Below are 12,242 nucleotides of genomic sequence, written 5' to 3' on the forward strand. Positions count from 1 at the left end.
AACACTTTGAAGATTAAAAGTTAAATACAAACCCATTGTGAATGCGGGATTACAGCTGAGAAACGCAATGATCAAGAGTCAGGACATGCCCACAAGCCGGGGGTTCCTCAGCAGCAGTGACTTGGATGTGCCGTGGAGTTGCCCCCTTCTGGAGTTGGTCTGGTTGGACACTTTTGGCCATCTCATCATGCCTTGTCACGTAAACACAATCATGCTGGTACGTCTGCTCAGCAACACATTGCATTGAAACAGGCTCCCGTCAAAACAGGACAGTGCTCCAAGAGCCCAAAGGAATGATCCGGAAGAATGGCAATCCAGACTGCTGCTTTGGTGCTCCTAGGCTGTGATTTTTCAAAACTGCCTAGGGGATTTGGATGCCCTACCACATTAACTTTAAATCTTGACTCTAGTGCACTATCTATGGCCTGGGCCTGGTTTTCCTACCCCAGACGGGTCGTAGGGCATTTCTGTCTTAGCAGGGCCGCATGTACGTGGCAGCTCCCAGTGTTTGTGTCAATGTGGCTTGATCACCATCTTGCCTTGTGCGGGTACCAAGCAGAATGTGCACCACGCGTGCAGCCATGAGTACGCAGAGTGAGCACGAGGCCAGAGATGCACTGATGCTTGCCCAGGGCTAGATAATCAGGTGCTACAGCCCTCTGAAAGTTATTGCCAATGTATTTGCTTTAGAATACATCACAACTCAGAGGGTCTGTGCTATGAACAGAGGGTTTGAGTGATGCTATGTATCACTTCACCCTAAAGACTTAAACAGTGCTTAGACCTTGTGCTGGTTCTCCCTGAAACCTGCATTTCCCCCCTCATCAACTGATACCTGCATGCATATTGGTAAGGGCGATCTTTAATAGGTGCTAAAAATGACATCCTGTGTGTGCTCGGTGTGGCATTTTCAACTGTTCTTTCCAAATCAAAACTGTGCAACCCTGGCAAACACGCACGTTCCTCAGTGGAGGCTGTGGATCCGTTAGTGGAAGCAGTGTTCAGGCCTTTATCACTTGTCTTAGCCTATCAAATGGTCACAAAGCCTTCCCATCCCTTACCCCCCTTACACGCACCTCAGAAAGGACCAAATGGATTTTATTCAAATTAAAAAACAAAGCCCCCAGCTTTGGGCTATGGTGTGAAATTTTGCTCCCAAAGGAAATGTATAAGGAAAATTGTGAGCAGCTGAAAATTGGGGTTTGGAATGGAATGATGTTCTCCACCTTACGGTGCAACCCTCTGAGAAATGAAAGTATAACACCCCCCCTGTCCTAGGGCTGTCCATGGCACACACTGAGCTGAGGTCACTTGCTGTTGTTGGGCAACTCTCCTAAAAATGTCTGTCCCCCCACATTGGGCCACGTTAAATAGTGCAGGACTACCCAGGATAGCACAGCAAAGGCACAGCAAAGGCCATTCTGGCGATGAAGGGAGTAGAGCTGGTTGGAAAAATTGCAATGACATGTTTTTTGTCAGATTTTGCAGATTGGTAAGATCAAAGCATTTTGAGGAAACAGTTTGATTTTGATGAAATTCCTCCGGAAACCTGGCAGGATCCATCAGAAACTTGCCTACTGTCCTATCAGCTCACCCGCCCAGCTTCTCAGCAGCCCACCAGGCAGGCGGTGGGGGTCCAAAGCCTGGAAGCCACAGGCTTCCAGGGTACATGGCTCTGGAACAGCCATGCAGACAGACTACCTTGGTGTCAGGGATCCAGGGTCCTGGGCAGCACCAGGTGCACCGTTTGGGGTTACCTTATCTAACACGATCATATAGTTAAACCCAATGTTCTTCAGTCTCCTCCATGCCGTCCCCTTCTCACTTGTTTCTCCTGTTCTCTTTCCCCACCCTTCACTGCCCCCAGCTGAATGGGTTGATAGCAACAGTGACCTCAGCGTGGCATTGCTGAGCGCTCCCCTGGGCAGCTTGACACTTGGCAAAGAAATGTTCATGGGTTGTTAAATTCCAACCCAAATGTGCTCAGCCATGTTGACTGGCCCTAGGATCTTCCTGGAGTTCAGATTCCCCAGCTATAAAACCCTGCAGCTCAATTTTGTCACAGGGCGAGGGTGGCCATTGGGTGTGTTCTAGGGCTCTGAATGGGCCTTTATGTTGCATTTAGGGCCCCCGTCCCTAAAAGAGCATAATTTCTCTGGGGGAGATGTGTTGGAAGTGCTCCCTGATTGCAGCCCCACACAAACCCAGATTCTGATACTCTCCCTGCTGAGATGGAGTCATGTATGGTACGATGCCCTCACCTGATGATGTCCATCTCCCCTCCCCTCTGACCCCTGGATCCTCTTGGAGCTGGCCTAGGACAGACATTAGGGCTCCCGGGTGCGGCCTGGAACTGCTGGTGAGGAAGGAAGGGTTCCAGTGGGGGGACGCTGTCCTGGAAGTTCTGGAATCTTCCCCTACCCCATGTGGCTTCTGTTCCCAGAAAGGGATTGTTAGCTCCCATGACCTCACAGACCTGTGTGTGCACGTGTGTGTATGTGTGTGTGCTGGAACTGTCGATGCCAGGAGAATGCATTGTAATACCAAAGCCCTGGGCATCAGACCCGTGCCACACTTTCCACAGGTAGGGATGACATGGCTGAGACCCTGGCAAGGTCCCAGCCCACTGTCTTAATTCTGTCATCTTGCTATGTGCTGCTAAACAGCCGTTGTGTTCCATCCAAAGGAAGGGGTGAAGTGATTCCTACACTGACAGCTTGTAAGACTCTGTAAGATCCTTTGGGATTTACATTATTTATTGACAGGAAGCATTTCATGTGCACACACTGAAATGCAGCCACCTCTGAAGTGGAATGTAGGAGCTGTTTAACAATGTATAGCAACTACACAACAGTTGAGGACAGACATGAAACTACAAGGGGAATTGGAGGGAAGCAAGATTTGCCCAACAAACTGTTTCACACCCCTACTCTTGCCTCCCTGGCTTGTTTCTATTTTGCCATGTTCTAGATTTCTTGCTAAGCATCACACGCAGCTCAGTCCCAGTAGGATAAAGCCATGAGCTGAACGGTATTGATGGTATCCATTTAGAATACTATACTGGGGAATAACTGGCTAGGTGGTAGTACTGGTGACAAGGATCTGGGGCCTGCGCCTCGCACCCTGGTGGAGTACCGGAGTCGACAGGAGAGCGCTCAGCAGTCGATTTATTGCATCTAGACTAGACTGATAACAATCTTCAAATATGTGAAGGGCTGTTATAAAGAGGACTGTGATCAATTGTTCTCCATGTTCACACAAGATAGGACAAGAAGTGATGGGCTTAATCTGCAGCAATGGAGATTTAGGTGAGATATTAGGGAAAACTTTCTAAGTTTAAGGGCAGTTAAGCTCTGGAACAGGCTTCCGAGGGAGGTTGTGGAATCCCCATCACTGGAGGTTTTGAAGAGCATGTTGGACAAACACCTGACAGAGATAGTCTAGATTTACTTGGTCCTGCCTCAGCGCAGGGGGCTGAACTTGATGACTTCTTTAGGCCCCTTCCAGCCCTATGTTTCTATTATTCTGTGATTCTACCAGCTTCTGGGATGTGGCTTTCTTATTCACCAAAAAACCTGTTTTGTGGGCCTCTCCTTTCTGATGTTAAAGATCTTTGATCCAGAGCCTGGGGAGAAAGAGGGTGGAAACAGCCAAATTTCTTTTACTCTCTGCAAAAAGCTCTTTTTTCTGTTGGAGCTGGCTCCTGGTTCACGTAGTGTGACTACACAGTTATATAACTCCACTCCAGAGTGTGACTAGCAGCACAGATTGACAAGGAGAGAGAACACAGGGTAGTTGGTTAGCAGACAGGAAAGCACTTTCTAGCCTGAGTTTCTAATAAAAGCCAATGTTAAATGGTTCAGCGACGCTTTTGTTGCTTTCCGTGAGTCACAACAGAGGGACGTTAGAGGAACACTAAGCCTCCCATCTTGCTATATACACGACTGTAACTCCTGACCGCTGGCTGATTTCCAGTCTGCTGTGTTGACCAGGTGCCAGCATTTTCTTAGCCCCAGTTTCTCTGGTTAACAATGCTCCATGGCATCTCTCGATGCAGCATGAACATCCCTGTATGTCAGTATGCCAGAGGTTTGCTCGTGGAAACAGTTGGCCCTGCACTTCCCACTCCACCAGGAAAACCAGGAACCCCCCACACCTTCTTAGTTCTCAGCTGATAGAGTGGAGGCTCCTGCCCCCTCTTTATACAATGGGAATTTCTTCCCAGGCAATTTGCCTTTTCACCCGCCATCCTTCTCATTGGTCGATTCACCTCTCGGGAACCCCTGAAAGGCTGTGAAAGGAGCTCTGTCTCCAGGGCTAGCTTGGAAGCACTCACTTTGCAAAGCCAATTTCTTTCTCACCTCCCGCCCCATCCCCCACCTCCTGCACTGTCTCCTGGAGGCCCTCTCTCCAGCCAAGGACTGCAGCGTGGGGTCGCTGGTGCCAGACCCTTAGTGTAAGGCTCTAATATTTCTTGTCTTCCTGTCTTCCTCCTGCGCCCCCGAACACATACTAAACACAGCCAGTCATCTGAGATGCTCGGGTTGGTTTATTTTCCCCCTTCCATGGGTTCCTTGGTTCCCGCACGCACTGTAGTGTTGTTGGAGACAGCGACGCTCCTTGGGCTGCTCAGCGCCTGGGCCATCCACTCCCAGCGCCTGGGTGTACGGTGTACCAGAACCTCACCTGGTTCTTGGAGCCCAGGGAATCCCCTCCCTCGGCCTTGTCAGACTCCACCAAAAAGAACAGGGTCAGGATCCTCCTCATCTTCTGGATGTCCCCATCTCCGGCTCCCAGCCGTGCTGATGAGGGGAACAGCTGTGGTGGCCGGGGAACCTCTCCCCTCCTGCTGCCCAGCTCCGATCTGCCAAAGATTTTAACTGTGCTTCCAGGAGGGAGGGTGATCAGAGAGGGGGTCTTTGGGCAGTGGGACAGCTTCCCAAGAGGAGGCAGCAGCACTGCTTTGATCTGTAGAATAAATGAAACAGACAAAGCTTTCGGTCCCTTGGCCTGGGCTGCTCCCCTGCCACTCAGGACCTCCCCTTTCAGCTCTCCAGCCTCAGCCAGGCGCTCCTGGAGAGCAGACGTGGCCAGTGACACGGCTGACGGTGCCGCAGAGTGAAGCTACTTCCCGGAAAGTGCCTTCCCTCGGCCACCGGTCTCTTCCCAGTCACCCCAGGGGCAGGGTGTTTGCCAGTTGGCTGACGGGAAATTCCACGGCTTCTTATTAGGCAAAGTGGGTATTGGTCTTTGGGGACTTTCCTGGGTTATTGATGTGTTTTAGGGGACCGTTCCCCAGTCCCCCTGCCCAGGGTTTTGGTTTCTTGTTTCCCCAAGAGCAAGAGACAATGGCTGGCCTAGGGGCTCGAATTCCAATTACTCAAGAAGGATTAAGACAAATACATTGTCAATTAGGAACTCATGATGGTTCTTGTCACCAGCATTCCTTCGCACTGTATAATGCAAACAGTATCAAAATGTACACACCTCTACTCGACCCACCAGCGTAATGTACCCCCACCCTGGGCCAGCAAAAACCTAAGGCTAGAGAAGGGCCTTAGCCCAGGGCCGGTTATTCCAGTTTTGAAACCTCGTTCCGACACAAGTCCACACGGCAGTGGCTGGTCCATGTCGCCCAGACCTCAGCCTCTTTCTGGTCGCTCTACAGGAGAGATGGAACGCGGGGATAGTGTTAGGGGGGTGGAGCCTGGCATGTGTCTGTCTGTGGCAGTTGTGCAGGGAGCCATGTGTGGAGAGCAACTGTGCATGTTGTGTGGGATGAGGGGCGTGGCCAGGTGGGGTGTGAAGCTGTTGGAGAGCATGAGTGCGGATGCCCCTGTAGCTGGGGCGAGTCACCGGCTGGCACTTACAGTGGACTTGTTCTTTTTCAGATAGATAACCAGTCGCCCTTTCTCCTTTTCCTTCTCCAGATCTGGGCACTTCTCCTTCTTCTCTTGCTTTGCTTTTTTCACCTTCTTTCTAGAGTTGTAATTGCCCATCTTGTGATTCCTTCCGAGCCAGCTGGTACTGCCCCTACTGAGCCAGTTGTGTCAGAAGTCAAGGAGCTTCTGTGATGTCAACCGTAGGCATAGATGTGACTTTACAATGGATGAGGTGTCTCTGAGGCTGCCTGGCCCATTGGGTCCCATTGTCCTGCTGCTTATCCCCGGATACCCTTCCCTGGCAGTGAGAGAAAGAGGCCAGGCTCTGTGTATGTCTTTGTGTGAACTCCTCAAGGCGTGGAGCGCTGGGAGCAGATTACACTGGGTGGATCTGAATGATGCTAAGGAGACCCTCAAATCAGTTTGGGCCACATGCAGCTCGTTCCTTCCCTCATCCCTGCCTGATAATGAGCTGACCCAGTACTAGTCACTCATATTGTGTAATTTTGCTGAGTGGTCCCATTAAAGACAGTTCAGACGGCAGACTAAAGTATTGTTTAGTGGGCATAAGTGAAGTGGATCTGGCCTTTTATTTTAGAGGTGGGTCATATACCCAGGGATCACCTATGTGTAATGCAGCCACCACCTCTGATTGTAACACAGCAAAACACAAAGTGCCACACTGCCCAGCACTTTGGGATAGAAAGTAGAGACAAGTCCCAGATCCAGTGAAGCACATGGATGAATTTTAGGACGACAAAGTGACCAAGATGCTGGTTTAACATCCCTGCTCTTGCAAAAATTGACATGGGATCTTTAGTAACTACCAGTGATTGGGAAACCTTTTGCATCCCTAGGAGCCCGCTGCTGCCACTCTCATAATGGACTGAGAAGGCAGAGCACTCCTAGTGAACTACCAGCATCACTACTTGCAGTACCAATGTCCCTTGCAGGTCTCCCATCCAAGTATAGGCCATGTCCAAGTGCTACTTAGTTGTTAGGATCACAGCACCAGCTGCTCTGGCTGCAGGTAAAAGGTAACCTGTCACTTCCTACTTGAGCCCTGATCTTTGGTTTTGATCTCTCAGCTGAGAAAACAATGTGATGGTGCAAAAAGGCTTATAGCTTCAGGTGGGAAATGCTGCGTTCATGCCAAAGCCCCACCAATCTGATGTTATGTAGCTGTCTACCTCAGTTGTGGCCATGTGCCAGGTAGTTAGTTAGACCCCTGCATGACAGCAGCTCAATCCACACATCTTGAGGATGCAAAACTGCCCCTGGGGCACCGGATACTCCCAAATGGTGGATGCAGAAGGGCAGGCCAGCCTTTAAACTTCTATTTCCGAATAACATTTTCTGTGGCATTTCCAGAGTCATCACCTGCTTTTTAAGGAAAACAATGGTGGCTAAAAAACCCGAGAAGGAAAAAGTACCTGAAAAGGAGAGAGACATCTAGACACTGTTCTTTTAAATGGATCTAAGGATGAAAAAGAACCTTGGAGTAACCTGGACCAGTTTTAGCCATGCAACCAGAAGACAGAGAAGACTTGCTATGACACACCTAAATCATCTGCTTGGCTGACTCAGGATTGTTGCCTCCAGTATATTTAATAGCACATAGTCCAGTCTAGTTGCAAATGTCCCTGATATTTAGCCTAAATGTTCTTTGGCTTAAATGCTTCCTTTTACTTCTAGTTCTGTCCCCTTGCACCACCTCCAGAAATTCTCTTGCCTCCTCAGGAAGGCAGTACCAGTTCTTCCCCTTTGTACTGCCATGTGATTTTCCTGAGGGAGCATTTTCTAAATTCGACTGGTTATCTCCATTTTTCTCAGTGCTCCAGTCATATTCCCCTTCACTGCACCCAGTTCTCTGGGTTCTTTAATGGGAAAGTTTTATGTTTATTTCACCTTTCTGTGGTGATGTAAGCTCATCCCAGTCATATCAGCGTCCTGCAGGAGGTGGTGACCTTAGCTCAGTGTCTATCAGAGAAGTGGTGTCTAGCAGCTAGAGTTGGTGATTGGGCATCAGGATCCCTGGGATTTCTTCCCAGCCTTGCCACTGATTTGCTGTATGACCTTCAGCAAGTCACTGTCTGTATCTCAGATCCTCCATCTGCTTATAATGGTATGTTTATCTGCAGCATATAGTTCAGCTGCTGGATGTCTCTGTGTGCTGTACAGTATTCCAGACAGGATGTGGTCTGTGGTAAACAAGAGAAAGAAAGCTGGAACTCAAGCTGGGTGAAAGCCTATTGGTCTGTGACTGTAGTTGTAGAAGTTTTGGTTAATAATTGTCTCTTGTTTAAGATAGACTGTGATACTATGACACTGTTAAGTGGGCATAGTAAATATTTGCCCATGAGACGGGCTGTTGTGAGGTGTAATACTTTGAGATTCCTGGGAAACGTGCTAGAAAAGCATGTAATATTATTAAAATGCCCATGACTTTCCAGTCAGCTTTATTCTCCACAACAAGGAGTGTTAGCTGCATGCCCCGTATACTTTGTAGCTCACCTCTGCTTATAATCTGCAAAACAACAGGCTAGCAAAGGAACATGATCCCTTCTGCTCTGCAATGCTCGGTCTTTGGCCACAGTTCAGCAAAGCACTTAAGAATATGAGCAACTTCCTTTGGACTTGACAGGATTTAAGCAAATGCCTAAAGTTAAGCGTGTGCTGGGGTGTTCTGCTGAATAGGGCTGGACCACTGAATCAGGGCACTGATCAGGAGAATTTCTGTTGTGTTATAGTTATTGGATATTTATCAGTTTCTGATTTTCACTGTTAACATTGGACACATTTTGTTTCCAGCTTCAGGAGTAAAAATGATTTTATCTGTGTTTAAAAAATATCCCTTGAATTCTCTCTTACATTGACCATCAGGATGCCCAGACTTCTGGATATTGGAGATCTCTCACCTCCTTCCACAGACAGTATCCATCACTGATAACATGATAATGGTGGGATATTTTTATATGGATTTTGTAGAAAAAGCCTATTCTCAAACTTATGCTTGTGTCACTTTGAACTGCAACTGGAAACTTTAGCTCTGATGAGGCAAGCCTTGTCCTGGATCAGAGATCTCTCACCAAGTCACCAATGGGGCTGATGAATGTCTGAATTTGGTTCACAGAGAGTCCAGCCTGGGTTAGTTCAAGCCAGAAGTGCTATGTATCTTTGAAGGCAGAGAGACATCCGGGCTCCCAGCTGCTGGCTGAGCTCAATGGTTCTCATATTCTGAGTGGTCCAGCACACAGAGGGCCATATTCTTTCCTGCTGCCTCTCCTTGGAAGTCAATGGAGTTAAACCAAGGATAAATTTGACCTACTTGCTAGTTGCATTTGTGTACTGAGTTTAACCTGAGAGGAAAGAAGCTGCTGGTCCAGTCCCTGCCTATGCAATGACAATTTCAAATAATTCTCTTTGGGGGCAGTGAGTGTGCATTCGGCGATGGGGAGAGGCACTGGATGGGCTGCCCTGGGGACTCTAGTCCAGTGGTTCTCAACCTTTCCAGACTTCTGTACCCCTTTCAAGAGTCTGAATTGTCTTGTGTACCCCCAAGTTTCACCTCACTTAGAACCTTACAAAATCAGACATAAAAATACAAAAGTGTCACAGCACACTCGTACTGAAACATGGCGGACTTTCTCATTTTTACCATATCATTATAAAATCAATCAATTGGAATACAAATATTGTACTTACATTTCAATGCACAGTGTACAGAGCAGTTTAAACAAATCATTGTCTATGAATTTTCGTTTGTACTGACTTTGCTAGTGCTTTTTATGTAGCCTGTTATAAAACTAGGCGAATATCTAGATGAGCTGATGTACCCTCTGGAAGAGCTCTGAGTACCCCTGGTTGAGAACTGTCTTTTTGTTGGTCACAAAACAAGCACACCAGGATAGCAACGGGGCACGTTCTGCTGTGCTGCCCCACCTGCCTCTGGGCTAGAGGAGCGTGTTTGGTCTGCCTGGCCCATTCAGTCCAACTCCTTGGCCTCTGTGAAGCTGCCAGTGGGGAGGCCCATTGATGCTCACTGTGCTGTGCTTTTTGTCCCAGGGATACCTTCTGCAGCTAGTAACTGAGTTTTGCACTGCACTAGAGAACTGCCGATTGTTGCCAAATGATTCTCTTTTCCAAAACAGTGCATTCAATATCCAGCGCTTCTGAGAGCCTGGAAATGAGAACTCCTGAAGAGGTTTGACCTGTGAAAATGCCATTAGCTTCCTTGCAGTTTGGAGCTGACTGTGCCTGACAAGTGGAGGCCAGCTGTGGTTTCCCTTTAATCTGATTTCTGTTTTAAATTGCCCACCCCCACCACACATCCCGCGATCATTTCTAGCATTTAATACACTACGGCTCAATAGGGAGCTGAAGAGCTACCAACTGTCTTGCCTATATCCAGCTCTGCTGGGCACAAGAAGCTGTACAAGTGAGTGGTTAGGGCAGAGGATTGGAAGCTGAGATTCCTAAATTCTTGTCCCAGGCTCTGCCACTGACTTTCTCAGTGTCCTTGGACAAGGCATTTATTGATGTTCCCAGCACTTATCTCAAGGCTCTAAGGTCTTTACAGAAATGCAAAGCCAACCCAGTATTAAAGTCTGCAACATTTCTATATATTTATTCACCTGCTCCAAGCATGAACACGCTCCGCTCGTGCCTCAGTTTCCCCACCTGATAAGTGGGAGTGCATTAGCCTCCCTGCCTGGGGGCTTGGGAGGGGCTCTGAATGCTATTCCAGTGCCTGGAGCTCTTTGGAGGGAAGGTGCCACAGCGGCAGCACCATTATTGTGTAGAACGAACTGATCTCCCTGTATGGCTCTGGGTTGCATATAAAATCTGGGACGGGCTCTTCAGCAGCTGCATCTGCCAAGGCCCAGTGAGGTGCTGGGTGGGAGCGAGATGAGCCTGGGACATTACAGGAGAGGAGGCTGCAGCCCAGCAGAGAGGTCTCCTGGAGTACCTGATCTGGCATCAGGTGCAACGTTCCCTCTCTCTCCTTCCCCACAGGAGTACGAGCGTTCCTCCAAGATGGAGCAGTTTGTGACCCGCTTCCTGCTGCGGGAGACCAGGACCCAGCTGCAGACCCTGCAGGCCTCGCTGGAGTGCGCCTCGGACACAATCGAAGAGCAGGCCGGCTGGGAGAGGTAATGCCGGGGCAGCTGGCGTGGGGCAGCTGGTATCGGCCCAGATGGGAGGCAGGGAGCGTGGCCCATGGTGAGCTGTGCATTTGGGACCTACCTGTTTGTGCTTGGTTCCCAATGTGGCTTTGGCTAATGGCCTCCCAAGAGAGCCCACATTGCAGCAGGGTGTTAATGCTACGAAACACCCCCCCCCAGTGACTGCATATTAACGCAGCTGACCCGCCCTCCGAGCTGTTGGTGCTGGCAAAGTTAGGGGAACTCTCGTTGCCACATGACGCTCCTCTTTGGCTTCGTTCCTGAGCCCCACCACCCACTTTGCCCCCCTAGTTACCAGCAAACAGGCCCTTTGCTAGAGAGCTGAGGAAACACCGCTCCAGCGAGGGCCAGAGGCTGGAGGCACTCCCGGACACGCTGTTACTGCGCTCTCCGGATTGGATCCCTGTTCTTCTGACACGCTCCTTTGTGTCTTGCTCTGAGGCTATGTCTACACTGCACGTCACTGATGGTGGCGTGTAGTGTATGTGTAACTACGCACTGCAGTGAAGGGCAGGCTGAGTCCACACTGCGCTGCGCAGCTGCACGTGGCCGGGCAAGGCTCTGGCCGGGGGAGGCCGTGGGGAAAAGCTTCCAGCAGCAGGCAGCTGCTTTCCCCATTGCCTTCTCCCTGCTACCGGAGCCTTTCCCCACCCCAGGGAGCTGCCAGAGCCTTTCCCCACTGCCGGAGCCTTTGCCCAGCCCAGGGAGCTGCCAGAGCCTTTCCCCACTGCCTCCTGCCCTCTTCCAGAGCCTTTCCCCACTGCCTCCTGCCCTCTTCCAGAGCCTTTCCCCACTGCGGGAGCTTTTCCCTGCGGCTGGAGCCTTTCACTGTGTCTGGGAAGGGCTCTGGCGAGGGGAGGCAGCAGGATGCTGCGTTGCTAAGATACCAGTGTAGACGGGAGAGGCACTGCTTGGGCATGCAGAGAGCCATGTAAAGTACATAGCCAAAGGTTCTGGCATGTCTGTACTCTGCTCACCTAAGCAGTGTCCCACCATCTACACTGCTATTTATACCTGGATTAAGGGGGCGGGCAGTGTCTGCCCTCTCCAGGCTGCTGTAAGGAGCGTGCAGTGTAGCTGTACCCTGAGAGTTGTGCAGACCACTGGAAAAAAAACCCAGGCACTGCCTGCCCCAACTGCTTCAGCTCAACTGGTCCCCAGCACAGGCTCTGCC

The 12,242-nt window shown here is 49.9% G+C and overlaps 1 protein-coding gene across 3 annotated transcripts in view; it reads left to right on the top strand.

Annotated features, from left to right (window-relative positions):
• Positions 1-12,242, top strand: part of NECAB3 (N-terminal EF-hand calcium binding protein 3) — a 112,723-nt gene that overhangs the window by 83,454 nt on the left and 17,027 nt on the right. For all 3 annotated transcript variants that reach the window (XM_048820278.2, XM_048820277.2, XM_048820279.2), the window contains exon 6: positions 10,899-11,035. In XM_048820278.2, coding sequence (XP_048676235.2) covers positions 10,899-11,035 — 137 coding nt within the window. The remainder of the gene's footprint in view (positions 1-10,898; positions 11,036-12,242) is intronic.

The sequence above is a fragment of the Caretta caretta genome, chromosome 13, assembly GCF_965140235.1.
Source record: "Caretta caretta isolate rCarCar2 chromosome 13, rCarCar1.hap1, whole genome shotgun sequence".
In the NCBI taxonomy this organism is placed as follows: domain Eukaryota; kingdom Metazoa; phylum Chordata; order Testudines; family Cheloniidae; genus Caretta; species Caretta caretta.